The sequence below is a fragment of the Aspergillus thermomutatus genome (genome assembly GCF_002237265.1).
Source record: "Aspergillus thermomutatus strain HMR AF 39 chromosome Unknown NODE_6, whole genome shotgun sequence".
NCBI classification, from domain to species: domain Eukaryota; kingdom Fungi; phylum Ascomycota; class Eurotiomycetes; order Eurotiales; family Aspergillaceae; genus Aspergillus; species Aspergillus thermomutatus.
Window position 1 is genome coordinate 139,530 of NW_020798054.1, and position 19,780 is coordinate 159,309.

The window sequence follows — 19,780 nt, forward strand, 5'->3', positions numbered from 1 at the left end:
CCAGGAGCAGTGCCATAAGATCTTTCCACTTTCACTATTTCTTGCTGCAGCCATAACAACGTGCTTGGATACTCGCAATTCAACCCGCACTTCATGGACACCTATGGCATTTAGAGGAGAAGGGGAGCCTCTCAGGACCCGTGGGTCGTCCCTGAAGGGCATTTTGTCCGGGCCGGGCCGGGGCGGCCCGATATGATCCGGTCTGATCCAAACCCAGAAGGGGAGAAAATGTTGGGAGTCTGGACTTGGGGCTTCCAGGTGTTGGAGCTGGAGAAGGGATTGATAATTTTTCACCCTGGTTTGATAATAATGAAAGAAAAACAAAGAGTACCTTAAGATCTCCATCTTAGGCAGGATTGACAGACGTTATCTGACACATAGCAGCACAGAATTGACTTAGCCCAGAGTTTCCATTACATTGCAGCGAAGGAGCAAATTAGCAATACAAGCTTTATTGCTTTTGTATGATGTACTAGTCATCCACTGCAGAAACAATTCTGATTTATGATAAATCCTCAAATGCTTTTTATAGAGCGTGCTACCCCTTTATTGCTTAGTTCATGACCTCCAGCTCAGGTTAATTGGCCATGTTTCAGTTTAACTCCAGGTTTATCAGCTTGGCAGATCTTGGCACTTTTGAAAGACTATTAAAGTATCAAAAAGACCCTCCACAATATCTCAACTGAGGACGGGAACATCAAGAACACATCCATGCAGTCCCTCCAAAAGAGGTTGACTGCCATCCTGGTGCTTGTCTACTGCCTCATACTCCCAGTGAGAGCCAGCGGAGAGGCCCAACCTATTGGAATCGATTTCGGCCCTGAGATCATGTCAGTGCTCCTGGTTCATGACACACACGGTTGCCAGTGTCTTACTGAGTGGTAGAACGGTTGCATATGCGTACGCATCTGATAATGTCTCAATTATTGCCAAGGTTGCCCCCAGACGGAATGACAAGTATGCCATCCACATGCGTCACCTGCGTCAGGAAGCCTACATACAGAACAATGTAGCCGCCATGTATGAGAGCGCTGAGCTGATCCCGTGGATTACCAAAGCCGTGGCGGCAAGAGTAAAACTAGCTGTTTCTAGTATTCACAGTCAGGTTTCACTATCAGTCCAACAAATGATCAGCAGGTCAGATGTTTTTCAAGCAGCATCTGGTGCCGTGAAGGCCACTGTTCATGCAGTGATGGTATTTCTAGGACTCAACAACTCCTCTTCCCCGTCGACAGCTCTAACATTAGACGATATCAAGGCGGAGTTCGTCTCCGTCCTGACCGAGCTCAAAGCTCAAGCACAGAATAACCATGATATCGACATTGAATCCGCCACAGTCGGGATTCCCCAGTTTTTCAACAGCACTCTCGCCGACCTCGTGTGGACGGCGTGCTGGGAAGCCGAAATCAGCCTCTCACGTGGACCACAGGACCGGACAGTGCTCGCCACGTTCAATCAAAGCCAGGAGACCCAGGTCGCCAATCCCGACATAAGATACCTGGTCCTGGACTTGGGGGAGTTCTACCTGGACTCGCGAACGTATAATACCGACAGGTGCGCCGGTATGCGAGAGGCATATCTCCCTATGGATCAGTGGGGCACTGAGATCATTGACCAACAGTTGACCAGTCATTTGGTCATGGGCTCTGAAGCTCTCAGATTCCAGATCTCCCTTGGAGCGCGGGAGAGCGATCTCTGGGAGCCAATAAAGCAAGCTCGTTTAAACATTCGGAGCAGCGCCGAGAATACCGGGGCGGAAGGAGTCGGCGAAAACGACAGATATCATGATGAATGGCCGCTTGACTTGACAGGCTGGGGGTATCAGGACTTTCAGGAGGTGAAGGCTGTTCTTACGTGGAAGGATATTCAAGCGGTCGAAAAGGCTTACGTGGATAGCCTGGCGGCCAGTATCGTGACTCATTTGACTTCATTAAGAGGCTAGTCTTTCCTTCCTCCAGATGGCTATGTAGGAGTCTATCACTGACGGCGAATAGAATGCCACATGGATGAGACGCACAAGGACGATGGAATCCCACAAAGGATCGATAAGCTGGTTATTCTGACTGCCGGTCACGATGGTCACCTGGTTAAGAATGCAGTCCAGCAAGCGCTTGGAGACCAGATCGATGTCATCGGCGGGACAGTGTATGATTCTGGGCTGGCTGCCATTGGAGCAGCTCGTTCTGCATTGGATGAGATCCAGAAGCAAGTATGGATAAAGTACCAGGGCTGGATACAGCATGATGAGATATGATCATTGCATCAATATGACCACGGCAGCAGGACAGTCCAGACTAAATTTCCTATACTAATAGGTGTGGCCTCGACAATGATGGAGTTGGTGATCCAGTGAAGAGGATATGTTAGTGAGCATTCATCTCAGGAGCCCAGGTATGCAGAGCGTTGATGATCTTCGTAACCTGCCACCGGCGGCCCTATTCACCTGTGATTTTGACCCGCTGCGGGATGTAGGGTCGAGTACATCCAGTGAATTGTATATACATATGTTCATTATTCATCTCTAAGCCTCCTTTTGGTTACTTGTCTTTGCCTCCATCTCTCCTCTGCCTGTATGAATGTGCTCATCACCATTACGCCTGCCATTAGGACCGCCGTCACAGCAAATGGCAGGCCCATCCAGCTCCAGCCCAGCTCCAGCCCCTTCACAAATAGCCCATTCATCAAGGGCCCTGTCGCCCCGCGCACCGCAATGCTCAGCATTAATGCCACACTATACACCGTACTCACCTGGCTTGGCTGGACAGCTTCGCCCAACAAACTCATCAACAATCCGGTTGTACAACTACCAACCGCCACAAGTAGCAGCCCGACAACCTCAGTCGCCAACGAGGGTGCAACAGCAACGACCATCAGGCCCGAGGCCGTTGCGGCAATGGACATGATGGCGTAGAAACGGTCGCGCGCCCAGCCAGTCCAGCCACGCGGCTCAGCAACTAGACGGGTGATTAAGGGGAGGATCACAAGGGCTATGAAGCCTTGTGCGCCTTGAAAGAGGGAGAGAAGCACGTTCCCCCGGCTGTAGGAGAGGGAATACTTTGAGCTAGAGTATTGCAAGCCGACCATCGTGAAGAGGTCCCGGGCTGCGGTCTGTGGAGCGAAAACGAACAGCAGCAAGAGGGCTTGTCGGTTTCGGGCCAGCACAGATTGGGGTGAGGACAACACGCGAGCAACCCCATCCAACCTTGTACCTAAAGGTACTGGGTGGGCTGTTTCGGGAGGACTCGAAGGTGCCAGCTGAGACGGAGTGAACGTCAGCGAGCCGCCAGACAACTTGTCCCTCAAGCGCAGCGTTTCCGGGATACATTGCGTGAGCAGAAATGTGCCCAAGAAGAGTACGGCCTGGGCAAGTAGCATGACAGTCCAGGCATCTCCCTTCTCCATCAGCGCGGCACTGATAGCCGGCCCGAAGAAGCCTGAGATCACGTCCGCCGCGTGCAGAAAGAGGAAGATCCGTGCGCGTTCAGCCTGGTCCGTAGTGTCGGTTACCATGACATGGACGACACTCGAGGCAACGGCATCCCCGCCGCCGATGAAGAGAAAGGCGCCCGACAGCCAGACCAGGCGAATCGAACCAAATCGCCAGTAGCAGACAGCCAGCACCCAAGCTAGCGAGGCAAATGCGCCGGTACCGCTCAGAATGAGGACGCGCTTGCGCCCAATTCGCTCTGCCAGCAGGCCGTATGGCACGGTGCATAGCAGCGCTGCGAAGGTAGGCATCAGCTGCTGGATGCCGCGTACCAGCGCGAGCTCTTTCTGAACCGGATGTGTCTTGCATGGATCAGCCGGCGCGGGGGTTGCGGAAGCGTTGATATTTGAGGAAAGGTGTTTGTTGTAGTGGTCATCACAGATGATGTCTTCGAAGATTTGACTCAGTGCTGCTGGCTGGAGGCTGTCGCCGAGCATCATCATAAAGGCAAAAGCGCACAGGAGCAGGATGATGCGTCGCTTAAGCCTGCGAGGTAGGGTGTGCACATCTACGACTTGGTCGCTAAGGAGCGGAGACGATTCGGAAACATCGTCGAGTTCTTCAGCTTCGCTGATGATGTCTGCAGAGGTCATGATTCATGTACGGTTTCCCGATCTAGGGATACAACGCAGCACAAGATTCATAAATTAAAGAATGTATAGCTAAGAGTCAAGTAGACTCCGTGCTTGCAGCTGCTTGCATGTTTGGGTACAATGTTGGATAGGGGTTGCTGGCTGAATGCCAAGTCCACTTTGTCTCTATCGGATCAGGTCTTGGCTACGAAAACATCGCAGGCCTCGCCTTGTACCAATATAATAATATAGAGGACCTCGGTCAGACAAAAGTACGCGGCTGGCAGCGGGATTTCCAATGGCGAAGAGACTAATGTAACGGTAGGCGGAGGTACTACGGAGGACCGGGCAAGGCAAGACATGTAAGCTCAATAGATATTTGATCCAGCAAATAGAAATATAGAGCGAGGATGATCCCTGTTAACGCTAGATAAGCTCGTAAGCCCTAGCAGGCTAGCTCAGCCCCTAACTCTTGTATTTTTAGTGCGGTAGGAAAGGCCTATCTACCATGAGTCTATGAGTCTATGAGTCCATGGCACAAGTAAAAATTGTTCGTATCCCCCTGAAAAATCGCTGCTGAATCAGGTAGAGATGGTTGCTCAGTCCATTTACACACCTGATATTCGATAGTGCGACGTACAATCATTCCCGAAGTTAGTATATTCACCACCTGCCCCAATGCCTGCATGGCAGCTATCCACTGGACTGTGCTTGATCATCAATTGACAGGAAAAGCTGTAACAAAGGACTCTACGACCGCACCTCTGTCAGCGCCCTCATCCGCTGCGGCTGGACTATCACTAGCAGGGGTATAGGCGCCACGACGCATAGCACAAACGCCAGTAAAGAATTGCCCCAACCGTAACCGAGCGTGGCGTACATGTAAGGCGCGGCAACAGGCAAAAAGGCCCCCGCGATGTAGCGCAGAGGCAGCACAGCAGCGACAGCAGAGGCGGCCCGGTCGCCAAAGACGTCGACCAAGTAGTTCATGATTGGGGTGGTGCTACTGGACAGCGAAAAGCCGCAGAGGACCGTCGCAATGGTTGGCACGATCCAGTGGAAGCGCTGTTGGAGGGACCAGCCGTAAAGGAGCAGGCCGACGGGGAAGGCGAGCATGGCGGGGATGATGGGGATGAGACGGTTCTCCGGACGGGGCAGGGCGGCAGTGCCATCATTGACGACGGGCTTGGTGAGTGGCAGCCCTCGCTGTAGGAAGTAGTCGAGGGTGAAGTTGCACATTAAAGCCCCACTCAGCGTGCCAATTGCTGCAAGTATGTTACGGTCAGAGTGACCAGACGTCTAGAGCAAAAGGGCGGGAAGACTTACTCAGCGCTATGTAGACGAGGCCAGATTGACTCTCGGAGAAGCCGTAGACTTCCTGGAAGATGGTGGCAAGGGTAGCGGCCACAAGCGAAATATAGGCGAATAGGACGGCCAGATACAGGCCCATGAGCACTGCAATGCGGGAGCTGCTTAAAATGACAAAGGGACGGATCACAAGGAGAACCAGCGCCTTGACGGTGGCCCTGTTCCATCCCGTGAAGTATTTCGAGGTTGAGCTTACCCTTTCCCGGTTGGGGCTGGCCTTCTTCAGCGCTTTCCTGCGGATTACTGGTACATACGACTCCTTCAGAACAAGTGCCATGAGGATTGAGACCCCACCGGTGGTGATGGCCATCAGCCAGAATGTCCAGCGCCAGCTGAGGTACTGCGTGATGTAACCCCCCGCTATGGGCCCCACAGCACTGCCCAGAATTGGAATCATGCTCGTGATGGACATGGCAGACCCACGCTTCTTGATCGCGAAGAGATCGCCCGTGATGGCCGGATTCAGGCAAATGGAGGCGATGGATGAGCCAGCCAGGAACCGGAACACAATGACCATGGGGAAACTGTTACTGAAGCCAGCAACCATGGTGAAGATGAGGAACAGGAGGTTAAAGAAGTGACACACTGGCATGCGTCCAAGCCGTTCGGACAATGGGCCGACATAGAGCGGGGAGATGACCTGGCCGAGGTTTGTTACGGTGATGTAGATGACGGAGAGAAAGCTGTCATGGTTGCCAAAGTCCTCAGCAATGGCAGAACTTGCAGGAGCGCAGATGACGAGCGACATGTTGCTGATTGCGTTAGTAAATCTTACTGACACAGACTTGGGGGGACGTACACCATCAGGGACATCAAGGACAAGACGATCACAATCATCCACTTGCGTTTGCTTGACCAGTTCTGCGGCAGCGAGGGATCGGTATCATCCGCATCTAGCACAGCCCGTCCTGACTGCTTCTCCGGGGACTCGTGTTCCGTGGCTGTAGAGGGGCCAGAAAGCGTGCATGGTGGAGGCACGTTCGACCCAGCCGAGGATTCGCTGGACGCCATGACCATTGAGGGTTTGGTTTCCAGTTTGGCCATTGAGAAAAGCAAGAGAAATGAGTTATTTTCAGGAGATCAAGGCAGAAGAAGAGATGCAGTTTGGAACTCCAACAGAAGTAATATCTAATATCGACTGTCAGTGGGTGATGAGGCGACATTTTAGTAGTGTAGCATCACTAGTCCTTAGTCCAACCGAGCGAATACTAATTGGTCCAGATGGAATTAGAGCCAAACGATGCCGTGTCTCTGGCGCTCGCAGGGGGAGCTTGATAGTTCGATATAGGCAGGGGCAACTTGCAGATCCTATGTTGATTCCGTGTCGATATTCAAAAGAGTCGACCACGTAGCAAGAGGGGATTGGATCTTGTAACGCTCAGTCCGGAGCCAGAATTGAACACCTTTGGAGGCTGACGACAAAATAAGACGAAAATATCCATGATTGGGGCGAGCAGGGGTCTTTATATGCGCTAGGGCGACATGTGGGGGTTGTCGGCCTACATAGTTACATCGGCTGAATAGCGACAATATCAATTTCCTACTTGGGAAATTTTGCATTTCCCACGAGCTCAAGCACTGTTTGGTGAAAGTAGTGTGGAATCATGGGAAGGGAATAGGAACTTGGCCATGGAACATGCCATGTACTCCTTTTTCCTGGCCAAATGACCATATATATTACTATAACTTGAGCTTGTCAATCGGACACAAGGAATCCATGCTCTGCTTTTTTCGATAGGAACGGCCAAAAACAAACCGCAATACTCCCATTATGATACTCTTACCCCCAGATGTCGCCCTTGTCGGCCACAGCTCTCAGGAGACGGATGCTCGACTTTCTGAAGGCTTCTCATTGATCACTTCGATATCCAACAAGAACGAGGAGAACCCTTTCATCTTCGATATTTCTATCCCAAAACTTGCCTCTGGGATTGCAACAACCGTCGAGACGTGCGCTGCAGCAGCTGTTTTACTTGCTTCGCAGGGATGCAGAAGCGAAGTGCGCATGTTCGCCGCTGAACGTGGATTCATCGGTTCTCTTAACATACCTGTGCGGTGGAACTTGCATATTGGCGACCTCACTCACCAGATCAAGACGAAGCTGGCAGAATCTCTCCAGGATACGGGAGACGGGCCGAGCTTTTTGATTGCCATCACCGCAGACCAGGCCGGCTCGGGGACTACTCTCCTCGATTGCCATGCACAAGATGGAAGAATCACTGTCAGGGCAGTCAATTATGACAGCTCGGAGACGGCTCTTTCCCTGCACTTCCTGAGACAATATGAGTACATCGTCAGCGAGATGTGTCTACCACAGAGCGTGGACAAGCCACTGGTCGACTTGAAGGCTATCGCGATTCAGGATCTCCAGCAGGTGTGGACATGGAATTCCCGAGTTCCCGCGCGTGTCGATCTCTGCATCCATAAAGCATTTATGCGGCGAGCGCGGCAGCATCCTGCCTTTGCCGCTGTTTCAGCTCATGATGGAGAACTTACGTACGGCGAGCTAGATGATCTCTCCACTCGTCTGGCACATGCACTGATCGATGGAGGCGTCCAGGCTGGCAGCATCGTCCTAATCTGCATTGAGAAATCCATGTGGGTCCCCGTTGCGCAGTTGGCCGTCATGAAGTGCGGATGCGCTTCGACGGTGCTCGATACGTCGCTCCCGCAGCAAAGACAGCGATCTATTGCCGAGCTGGTCCAAGCCGAAGCGGTTTTGACATCGCCGCAGTGTGAAGAACAAGCCGAAGCGTTAGGTCTGGACTGTATCCGCTTTACTCTGGACAGTTCTTCGAGTGAACGCTGGCCCGACGCGCAGCCTGATTCCCTCCCGAAAGTCAGGTCCTCCGCCTGGCTATACATAGTGTTTACCTCAGGAAGTACTGGGACCCCCAAGGGAGCCATTATCAGCCATGCGAACTACGCCAGCGCCGTGGCCCACCAACAAAACGGCCTTGATTTCCGGGAGTTTGACCGCGTCTTTGATTTTGCATCGTACGCCTTTGACGCCGCCTGGTGTAACGTAATCCATGCGCTGATGGTCGGAGGCTGCCTTTGCATTCCGTCGGATGAAGAGCGAAAGGGAGACCTAGCCGGAGCACTGCGCAAGTACCAGGTCACCTATGCTGTCCTTACACCCTCCGTGGCATGGTTCCGGGCCTCCGAGCTCCCTGCATCTCTTCGAACGTTCCATTTCGGAGGAGAGCCGCTCAAGGCGGCGCTTGTGAAGGAATTATCGACCCAAGCAACGGTCATCAACGCCTATGGGCCTGCTGAGTGCTCGACAGTTAGTACGGCCATTGTCGCGGACCCAGACGGCAACGATGATCCCACTATCGGCACTGGTTTGGGCGCTTGTACATGGGTCGTCAAACTAGATGGAACAGATCTTGTCCCTATCGGGGAGGTCGGAGAGCTCTGGGTCGAAGGTCCCATCGTCGGCCAGGGGTATCTCAGAAACCCCGAGAAGACCACCACTACCTTTGTCGAGAACCCACCGTGGCTTCTCCGCGGCTGCCCCGGTCTGTCGGGTATGAAAGGGCACGACGGACGCCAGGGATGTCTCTACCGCACTGGAGACCTGGTCCGGTACAGACCGGATGGCAATCTGGAGTTTGTGGGCCGCAAGGATTCGCAGGTCAAGATCCGGGGCCAGCGCGTGGAGCTCGGGGAGATCGAGTACAATCTCCAGCGCGCCTTGACGGATGAAGCAAGAGCCCATAACGTGCAGATCATCGCCGAGGTGATCAAGCCAGAGGGCAGCGACGTGCCCACGCTGGTCTCGTTTCTTTTTATGGCTGTCAGCTCCGGTCTGTCGTCGGCGGATGCGGGGCCGATCCTGCAGCGAGCTCTAGAGGTGATTGAAGATCGTTTGGAGAAGCTTGTACCTCCGTACATGGTCCCCTCCGCTTTTTTCGCGATGAAAGAAGTGCCCATGACGCCCACGGGGAAGGTGGACCGTCGAGGTCTACGTGAAGGAGGCAAAACGTTGTACTGGCAGCACCTGAACAAGAATCCTTCATCCACGCCGGAGCAAGAGGAAGAGTCCGAAGTGGAGTCGAAAATCCGCGGCGTGTGGAGCGTGGTCCTGAATCTGCCTCTCAGCAAGATCGGTTTGGACGTGAAGTTTACGCGTCTTGGAGGTGACTCTATCACGGCCATGCAAGTGGTCTCGCGCTGCCGGTCACACAACATTTCCATCAAAGTCGCCGACATTCTGAGGCTGCAGACTGTCCGGCAGGTCGCTCGTTCCAGCAGGCCCATCCAGCAGAAAGTCAACAGGCACATCGTTTCCGCGGATGAAGGCAACGGCTGGCCGTTGACGCCGATCCAGCAGATCTTCTTCGACAATAATCCAAACGGCATGAACCATTACACCCTCAGCTACATCGTCAAGCTGGTGAGGCATACAACTCATGAGGAGCTCCTTGGAGCGCTGATGGCCCTCACAACCCGTCATGGTATGCTCCGCGCCCGGTTTCGCAAGCGGCCAGAGGAATCAAACTGGGAGCAGTATATTGCGCCGGCAGGACCCAGCTCGTTCCTCCTACAGCAGCACGATTATGTAGATCGCGCCACGATGCAGCGTGTGGTCGACGAGCGACAGGCGGGCATGGACCTCGTCAACGGTCCTGTCTTTGCTGTAGACGTATTCAACAGCCCTCACGAGGCCCAAACGCTTCTGATGAGCGCGCATCATGTCATGATGGACCTCGTTTCGTGGCGCATCGTTTGGCATGAGTTAAGCCAGTACCTCTCAGGGACCAAGGACATCCCACCACCGGCGCTCTCCTTTCAGGAATGGTGTCGCTTGCAGCGTGACGAAGGAGAGACGCTCGATCCAGCGACTGTTCTGCCTTTTGATGTCACTCCTGCCAATTTCGAGTACTGGGGTGTGACGCGTGGCGAGGTGTTCTTTCGGGATTCGATATTGAATATCTCCGTGATTGATGCCGAGGCCACTGCGCTGCTTCTCGGTGCCAGTAACGACAGTCTCCGGACCGATATTCTGGACATCCTCGTGGGAACGCTCATTTTCTGTTTTGCTCGGGTCTTTCCCGATCGAAAACCACCGCCGGTGTTTCTTGAAGGTCACGGTCGTGAGCATGTTGCCGGCATGGACGATTTCGACCTATCCGAGATCATTGGCTGGTTTACTTCTGTTCATCCTATTGAGATTGGTAGCGCGATGGACAGCTCAATCTTTGACTTGATCGCCATGGCTAAGGACATCCGCAATAGAGTGCCCGGGAAAGGCCGGCCGTACTTTGCCTCTCGCTTCTACAGCGCTGCAGGAAGAAAGGCGTTCGAAGGGCACCAGCACGTCGAGCTCATTTTCAACTATCGAGGGTTGTTCCAGCAGCTCGAGGATGACCATTCTATCTTCAAGCTTGAAGACAGGCAGGATCGCAACTTGTTCATTCCCGGTGACGGACCGGATTACCTGCGGCCGTCCCTCATCGACATGAACCTCGTCGTACAGGAAGGGGAATTACAGGTTTGGACACGATCCCATCGCCATATGCGTGACCACGATGCCGTTCTTCGTTGGATGGACCTGTACGCAAAGAATCTCAACAGCGTTGCGCATGAACTCGCCAGCTTATCGCCCCGTTTCACGCTTGCGGATTTCCAGTTGCTCGATATCTCGTACGCAGGGCTGGAGACGCTGCTGAAGGACCAGCTAGAGAGCGAGGGAATCCAGAACTCAGATATACGGGACATCTATCCCTGTACACCGATGCAGGAGGGAATCCTGATTAGCTCCAACATCGGCGCAGCCTCCTACCACAGCGCAGTAATCTGGCAGGCCACCTCGACCGGCTCAGCAGTCAGCATCCCTCGTATGGCGGCAGCGTGGGGGAGAATCGCGAGCATGCATCCGGTGTTCTCAACTGTCTTCTCGACTAATCCTGAAACCGGCCGGTTTGTCCAGGTCGTCCTGGGCAGCCCCAATGAGGCGTCTATCTGCGAAGCTGCTGATTCCAAGTCTGCTGTGGAGCAGCTGCAGCAGATGCAAAGTCCGCAAGCATCACCATCGCAGCCACAATGCTTCTTTACGCTATGTGTGGATCAGGAAGGCGAAGTTGCATGCCGGCTGGACATTACTCACGCGCTCATGGATGCCCTGTCCTTGCCTGTAATCGTACAAGATCTGGAAAGGGCTTACTCTGGACGAGCCTTGTCTCCGTGCACCCCTTTGCGCGATTATATTGAGCATATTCATCGTACACCAGCTTCTAATCGCCTGTCATACTGGAAGAAATACCTCGCGGGCGTCAACCCTTGTGATATGCCCGGAGATCTTGTGTCGCCTCATTCGAGTCAGCGTAACAGTCAGTATGGGTGGATCACCCTCCCGTCTGCTGTCACGGCCCCTATCGCCAAAATCTGCCAGGACAAAGGGATGACCCGCTCCGCATTCCTTCACCTGGCGTGGTCCCTCGTGTTGTCACGTTTCACCGGAATGCGGCAGGTCTGCTTCGGCTATATTTCGTCTGGCCGTGACGCTGCGGTTGACGGCATCGAGAATATTGTCGGGCCCTTGATCAACATGCTGATTGCCCGCGTGGATCTGCAGCAGCCCGCGTTCAGGGTGATGGACAGCATCAACAAGTACACTATCGAGCATCTGGAGACTCAACACGTCTCGCTCGCCGAGGTGCAACACGAGATCTCTTCGAATCGGCTTTTTAACACGAATATCACAGTTCGTGAAGCTCGAGGAGGGGCTGGCGCAGCTGATAGAGGCATGCACTTGGTAGAAATATCTGAGGAGGACCCGCATGAAGTGAGTCCTTCTATCCATGTTGAGCAGCTCTGGTCTTTTGCTAACAAGCATAGTACGACATGGTCCTCGCTGCCACTCTCAACAAGAACGACACCGAAGTCAGCATCCAATATCGAACAGACTTTGCCAGCTTGCCCCATGCGCAAGAAATCCAGACTGCTTTACAAAAGGCCATCGAATTTCTCGAGTCTGTTGCGCAGGACACACCTGCTGCTGCCGAATCGGATCCGCGGTTCTGTGACTCACTCTACGACGCTTACTTTTACCATACGGTTGGCACCGATGAAGGGTCCGCCATCACCCAATGGATAGCCCTGTTTGATGGCATGGATGCTGCCTGCCACTTCCCTCCTCCTCTACCCAGTGCGACTCACCGGCCCTGCGCCAATGCCTCGGCTTCGTATACGATCCAGGATATGCAATGGCGAAACGACTGTGATGCCACAACACAGCTCTTCGCGTCATGGGCTCTTCTGCAAACATCATACGGGAATTCTGCCGATATCTTGGTCGGGACTCGTGGATCAACGGGCGGTGCAACGCCCATGCCCAGACGAATCCACGTTGCTCTCAATCAGAGCGTGTCGTCGTACCTGAACTCAGTCCAGTCAATCATTGCAACGTGCTCGAAACTGCCACCCCTCTCTATACACCGGCTGCGTGCTCTTAGCGCAGAGTTAGCACTGGCTTGCGACTTCCAAACTGTCCTGGAGGTTGGCGGAGATTCTGTGCAGGGCGACGGACAAATTACAGATGGTGACTCCCATGAGGGTCGAGCGCTTTCCATACAATTTGCCGTCAGGGCTTCCGGGGCTCAGGTTAAGGCCAAGTTTGATGAGCAATTGATCAGCACCGAGCAAGTGAAAAGGCTCTTCTGCCAGTTGGAAGGAGTGCTCCGCCAAATGGGCTCATCAGTTCATTCCACGTTGCCCCTCGCTGAGATCGATACCATTAGCGCGGAGGATCTTCGAGCCATCACAGTATGGAATGGGACGCCGTTTGAGAACGTTCAAGGCCTTGTCCACGATCTCATTTCTGATACAGTCAGGGCCATTCCAGATTCCCCGGCCATTTCCTCCTGGGACGGAGAGCTCACCTATCGCCAGCTGGATCTTCTGTCCACGCGTCTGGCCCACTGGTTGATCCAGCTCGGCGTCGGGCCCGAGGTCATTGTGCCTCTCTACTTTGAAAAGTCCATGTGGATGCCCGTGTCCGCGGTAGCCGTTCTGAAGGCGGGCGGGGCGGGCGTGATGATCGACTGCACACAGCCCATCGAGCGCGCATGTAGCATAGTCGATCAGGTCCATGCCAAATTCGTCATCACATTACCAAATAACGTGGAGCGGGCAAGTCAGTTTGAAGGCCTGCAGCTCCTGGTCGTCGATCAAGCCTCTGTGGATGCCCTGCCGGATCCAGAGGGAGGGCTTTCTCTGCCCAACCCGGTGCTTCCGTCGAACCTGGTCTACGTCTCTTTCACATCCGGCAGTACAGGCAAGCCCAAGGGGGCGATGATCACGCATTCATGCTTTACATCCGCTATCCGGAACCAGCAGCGTGCTCACGGCTTTGGGCCTGGTCAACGAGTCTACGATTTCGCCTCCTACGCTTTCGACGTCAGCTGGTCGAATCTGCTGCATTCCCTCACGTCCGGCAGCTGTCTGTGCATTCCATCTGAGTATCAGCGAAGCAACGCGCTCTCAGATTCGATCCGAGACAGCAAAGCGACGCTGATTAACGCAACGCCGTCTATTCTTCGGCACCTGGATCCCAAAGACCTTCCGGATCTCGAGCAAATCTTGATGGGCGGAGAAGCCTGGTCCGAAGCAGACTTTGGAGACTGGATCGACAGCAAGAAACTGATGAACAGCTACGGTCCCGGGGAATCTACCGTTAAGGCTTGCATCATTCGCGCGGCCCGGGGCATGGTTCCTAACACGATCGGTAGGGGAATCGGCCTACATACGTGGATCGTGAGAACCGACGGCTCCGATAGACTTGCGCCCCTGGGTTCCGTGGGAGAGCTGTGGCTCGAGGGTCCCCAGGTTGCGCTTGGTTATATCGGAGACGAGGCAAAGACAGCAGCTGCGTTCGTGACAAGGTCCAAGTGGACAGTTCCGGGCCAGCAATGCCGTTTCTACCGGACCGGGGATTTGGTGCGTTACCAACCTGACGGAGACCTGGTCTTCGTCGGCCGCAGGGACTCGCAAGTAAAAATCCGTGGCCAACGGACCGAACTGGGAGAGATCGAGTACGGCATTCGGCGCGCCCTGCTTGCAGGCGATCTGCCGGCTCAGATCGTCGCCGATGTATTCAAACCGCACAATAGCGAGAATCACGTTCTAGTCGCGTTCATCAAGGCCGATGAGGGCGAGACTGACCCCTGGCGCAAGCTTATGGGGCTGGACGAGCGTCTCGCCAAACTTGTCCCTGAGTACATGATTCCCACTGCCTACATTCACGTCCAGCAATTTCCTATGACGGCAACAGGCAAGGTCCACCGCCGCTCTCTGCGCGAGATCTACGCGAAAAAGACACTAGAGCAGCTGGTCGCCCTGGACGCCCTTCGCGTCTCTGGCCAGCGCGCCCCCAGCACTGCGTCGGAGAAGATCCTCCGGGATCTCTGGGTTGAGATACTGAATATCGATCCGGACGCAATCTCGGCCGACGATAGCTTTTTCCGCATAGGGGGTGATTCTCTGGGCGCTATGCGGTTGGTCGGCGCGGCGAGGAAAGCAGGCCTTGCGCTCAGCGTCGCGGAGATTTTCATGCATCCAAAGCTCAGTGCGCTCGCAAAGGTCCTAGAAGTGCAAAAGCCGACGCTGCACCAGGCCGATTACTCCGTTGAGCCTTTCTGCCTCCTGGACAGGCAGGCACTTCCAGAAGACCCGCAGAGTCATGTTGCTCATCTCTGTGGCCTAGAGCCTGATGATATTGAAGACGTTTTCCCATGCACACCTTTGCAGGCGGGACTGCTGGCCGAAACAGTCCGATGCCCCGGTGATAACATCTTGACTGAGTCTTGGGCGTTGAGAGATGATGTCGACGTTTCCCGTCTTCGTGCTGCATGGCAGAAGGTTGTTTGCGCACACCCGATTCTGCGGACGAGGATTGTTGATCTCGGTCAGCAAGGCCTGGTGCAGGTCATCATCCGTTATGAAAGCTGCGAGACCCCAGGATTATCAGCACAGGACTTTGGCCTCGGTACGCCATTGATCATCTATGAGATTTCCGAGTCTCATTTCTTATTGTCCATCCACCACGCTCTCTACGATGGATGGTCGATGCCGCTTGTTTTTGACGCCCTGCTCAGGAGTTACCAGTTCAAATCAATCCAAGATGCTCCACCCTTCCAGGCCTTTATCAGGTATGCCACCCAGTGCAGCCAGACCGAGGCGGAGGAGTTCTGGAGAGATCAGTTCCGTGATTGCGATGCCCAAAACTTTCCCGTCCTCCCATCGAAGGCCTACCGGCCAAGATGTGATGAGCACTTCGAGGTCGAGATCAAGGATGTAATCTTGGATGGAGATTACACAGCAGCGACAAATATTCGACTTGCCTGGGCCATCTTACTGTCGACGGTCACCAATTCCGCAGATGCATCTTTCGGCGCCACCGTGTCCGGCAGACAAGCAGATGTTTCTGGAATTGAGAACATGACGGGACCGACAATTGCCACGGTGCCGTTGCGAGTGGCCGTTGATCGCTCAAAGACAGTGAGGGAATTGCTTCAGCAAGTGCAGCTTCAAGCTGCAGAGATGATGCCATTTGAACAAGTAGGCATCCAGCGCATCCGGCGTCTCTCCGAGGAGTGCAACCTTGGATGCGAGTTCCAATCACTTATGGTGATTCAGCACGAAAGCTCGCACGACGTCAAGGGAGCTCTGTTCAAGACTGATGTTGCCCCATTTGAAGCTGGTGACGTAAATCATTTCAAACTGTATGCGATTTGCCTTGAGTTTGTCCTCAAGCCCAACAGCATCTGCTTTCGCGCCGATTACGACTCCACTGTCGTGTCTCAAAGTCGATTCCACAGACTTGCGAGCCGATTCGAAAACGTTTTAAGGCAGCTTTCCTCGCCTGATGTCTGGGACAAGCCTGTCTTTCAGCTCGATACCAGCAGCCAGGCGGATCTGCACCAAATCTGGAGTTGGAATCGCGCCGTTCCCGAGAGATCCGACCAAACAGTCCACGGGATTTTCGGACAAGTCGCTGCAAGGCAGCCTCGAGCTCCGGCCATCTGCGCATGGGACGGAGACTTCACCTACGGACAGGTGGATGAGATGTCCACATGCATTGCCAAGGAGCTGCTCGGAGCCGGTCTTCCGCAGAGCGGCCAACGCATCGTCCCCCTGTTCTTCGAGAAGTCAAAATGGATGCCCGTCTGTCAGATCGCAGTCATGAAAGCCAGCGGCACATCGGTAGCTCTCGATACCACGCTTCCTGACGGCCGGCTGCAGACGGTCATGGACTTGGTCCAGCCCCAGATAATCCTTGCTTCAGCTGAGCAGGAATACCGAGCACGAGACCTGGCTCCGACTGCACGGGTCATCGTCGTGAGTGATATGCGGAAGCCTACTTCCAACCTCCTTGAATATCCACATCTGCCGATTGTGGACCCGGATACTTGGCTCTATGTGGTCTTCACTTCAGGGTCGACGGGCACTCCCAAGGGCGCGATCATCAGCCACTCCAACTTTACCAGTGCGCTCAAATACGGCAAGACCGCGCTTAATTTTGGGCCCGAGACTCGTGCGTATGACTTTGTGTCGTATGCTTTCGACGTATCCTGGCTCAACGTGCTGTATACCCTGTGCGCAGGGGGCTGTCTATGTGTCCCATCTCATTATGAGATTCAGAATGAGCCTAGGGAGGCTATTGCACGCAGACAGGCAAATACCGCGTTTATTACTCCAACAGTCGGCAAGCTACTGCGCGGAGCAGATCTTAAAATACTCAACTATGGTGGTGAGAATCTACCGCGCGACGAGATCAACCACTGGAGAGACCGCGCTGAAATCATCCATTCATACGGTCCATCCGAATGCACGCCGATTGCGATTTCCCACATTCTTGATCCTGCGCGCAGCCCCGTGATTATCGGCAAGGCTCTTGGGGCACGGTCGTGGATTGTCGAACCAGAGCACGGCAAGTCGTTGGCGGCGGTAGGCGACGTCGGCGAGCTCTGGATTGAAGGGCCTATCGTTGGTCAGGGTTATCTGAACGACCCGCAGAGAACAGCAGCATCCTTCGTACAGAATCCAGAATGGCTCACGCAGTCCTGCCCCGGTTTCGTTGGCCGCCATGGACGGATGTATCGCACGGGCGACCTGGTTCGATACGAAGAAGATGGCAACCTGCAGTTCATTGGACGGAAGGACGCCCAAATCAAGATCCGCGGACAGCGTGTGGAACTGGAAGAAATCGAGCATCATATCCACGATGTTGTCGGGCACACGGCAGCATCCCAGGTAGTCGTGGATATCATCAAACTCGCTGACACTGGGCCTGCCCTGGTAGCCTTCATCAAGCTCTCGGATAAGAGAGTTGTGGCTGGCTCACCAGAAGCGCAATCGTACGCACGGCAGCTTGCTGTTACTGTCAAGCCTCGCCTTTTAGCCTCAATACCCCGATACATGATCCCAAACGCCTATACGGTTGTGGACAGCATTCCCAACACGACATCCGGAAAAGTTGACCGTGGCAAGCTGCGCCAAGCTGCATCGGCCATGGCGAAGGCGGATCTCCTCCAGGCAGAAAGTGTCGCAAGACGTGCTCCGGAAACACCAGAGGAGACGAAGCTCCATGCTCTTGTTGCACATGTGCTTTCTTGGGACGGCGAGTCCTTTGGCATGGACAATAATTTCATGCAGCTGGGTGGTGACTCCATCAGTGCCATGAGATTAGCCTCCCTGTCCCGTAAGGCAGGAATATTTCTGACCGTCACGGATATCCTGACCAAAGACCGGATTGTAGACCTTCTCGTGACAACTCAGCAGGCTCGCCCCGAAGAGGCAAGCGAACACCCGCGCTTCACCTTGCTGGATGTTCCAGATGCGCAAACCTTTGTCGAGGAAGAAGTGATGGCACAGATTGAGCCTGGTTGTGGCGGTCAGCTTGTTGACGTCCTACCGGCGACAGATATGCAGTCTACATATCTCCGGAACAATCTCCATTCACCCCGGCGATCCTGGCTCTACAGTTATATCGACTTTGCCCAGATTCCTGAAGAGGGTCGTCTTGTCCATAGCCTTGAGAAACTGGTGGAAGTCTGCGAGATCTATCGGACGGCTTTTGTTCGCTCCGGTGATGCCTTCTTCCAAGCCGTGTTTGATTCCTGGAAGCCAACCATCGACATTGTCCATGGCGTTGAATGCGTGGAATCTGCATTCTACGAGTATGTAGCAGAAGACGTGAAAGCACCGGCCTCTCTGGGGGCGCCGCTGGTGCAATTCAAGCTCATCCGCGGACAAAACGCAACATCGAAACTCGTCTTCGACATGTCGCACGCTGTCTATGACGCGATCAGCATGGATCAAACGCTCCAGACGCTGGCTGATGTCTACAAGGGCATTGGCTCGAATCGGGCGATCAAGGGCTTCCATAGCTACGTACACCACATTAACTCGTCCAAGCAGAACAGCTACGCCTATTGGCGCAAGACATTGCAGAACTCTTCGATGACCATAGTACCATGCACTTCATCAGCTCCCGCGCTCGACGGACCGCCCACCGTGCTTATTCGGTCTGTCCCCTTACCCAAACCCCCCGCCGGCATCACACAGGCCACCCTCTTCACGCTCGCCTGCGCCTCCACACTGAGCCGCCTCACCAACTCCACAGACGTAGTCTTCGGTCGTGTCGTCTCCGGCCGTGCAACCCTCCCCACTGCTCTCCAGAACGTGATCGGCCCCTGTCTAAACCGGCTGCCTGTGCGCGTCCAGTTCACACGTCCGCAGACCAAGACCGAGCGCCTCATCGCCCTCCAAAAGCAGCAGGCCGAGAGTCTTGCATACGAGACGACCGGCCTTTCAGAGATTGCCAGAAACTGTACCGACTGGCCTTACGACACGCGAGAATTTGGCTGCTGGATCCAGTATCAGAATGTGGACGAGGAGCCCGTGCTCGCTCTACCGGGTGCCGTGGGCGGGCTACGGAGCAGGCCGATGTGGGAGATTCCCGTCGCAGCGGACTTTTTGGAGGTCTTCGCTGTTCCAAGCCGCGAGGGAATGCTGACAGTGAAGCTCATTTCGGGTCCTGGTTATGCAAACGATGTGATGACTGAGTTTCTTGAGGGGGTATGTGCGGAGCTGGAAGACACATCTGGTGAGGTCGAAATTACGATGGGTTTAGAGTAGATTCTGACCTGCCTGAGGTGATGGAGATTTTATACTTCAACTGTTACATAAAGCGCTTGTAGGTTTGCTCGAGGAGCTATCAGTATCAATTAAGATGCCCTGTCAAGCGCATTCTCATGCATCAATATGACTACGGCTTGCTATGAAAAGGAGCATTGTTTAGCTGCCCTTACCTGGACTGATACACGTCCTTGAAAATAAAAAG

At 54.2% G+C, this 19,780-nt stretch overlaps 4 protein-coding genes across 4 annotated transcripts; 2 read left to right on the forward strand and 2 right to left on the reverse strand.

The window, feature by feature from the left end:
* Window positions 1-711: 711 nt before the first annotated feature.
* Window positions 712-2,254, forward strand: CDV56_109019 (uncharacterized protein; the record flags this gene model as incomplete). Its single annotated transcript, XM_026762638.1, has 3 exons — window positions 712-830; window positions 886-1,907; window positions 1,995-2,254. The coding sequence occupies 3 exons, from the start codon at window positions 712-714 to the stop codon at window positions 2,252-2,254; spliced, it is 1,401 nt and encodes a 466-aa protein (XP_026618603.1).
* Window positions 2,255-2,511: 257 nt separating this feature from the next.
* Window positions 2,512-4,080, reverse strand: CDV56_109039 (uncharacterized protein; the record flags this gene model as incomplete). Its single annotated transcript, XM_026762658.1, has 1 exon — window positions 2,512-4,080. The coding sequence occupies one exon, from the start codon at window positions 4,078-4,080 to the stop codon at window positions 2,512-2,514; it is 1,569 nt and encodes a 522-aa protein (XP_026618604.1).
* Window positions 4,081-4,809: 729 nt separating this feature from the next.
* CDV56_109071 (uncharacterized protein) lies at window positions 4,810-6,471 on the reverse strand (the record flags this gene model as incomplete). Its single annotated transcript, XM_026762690.1, has 3 exons — window positions 4,810-5,324; window positions 5,386-6,179; window positions 6,227-6,471. The coding sequence occupies 3 exons, from the start codon at window positions 6,469-6,471 to the stop codon at window positions 4,810-4,812; spliced, it is 1,554 nt and encodes a 517-aa protein (XP_026618605.1).
* A 727-nt stretch (window positions 6,472-7,198) lies between these two features.
* CDV56_109100 (uncharacterized protein) lies at window positions 7,199-19,575 on the forward strand (the record flags this gene model as incomplete). The annotated part of the gene is made up of 2 exons (XM_026762719.1): window positions 7,199-12,220; window positions 12,274-19,575. 2 exons carry the CDS (start codon window positions 7,199-7,201, stop codon window positions 19,573-19,575), a joined length of 12,324 nt encoding a protein of 4,107 aa, XP_026618606.1.
* Window positions 19,576-19,780: the final 205 nt, after the last annotated feature.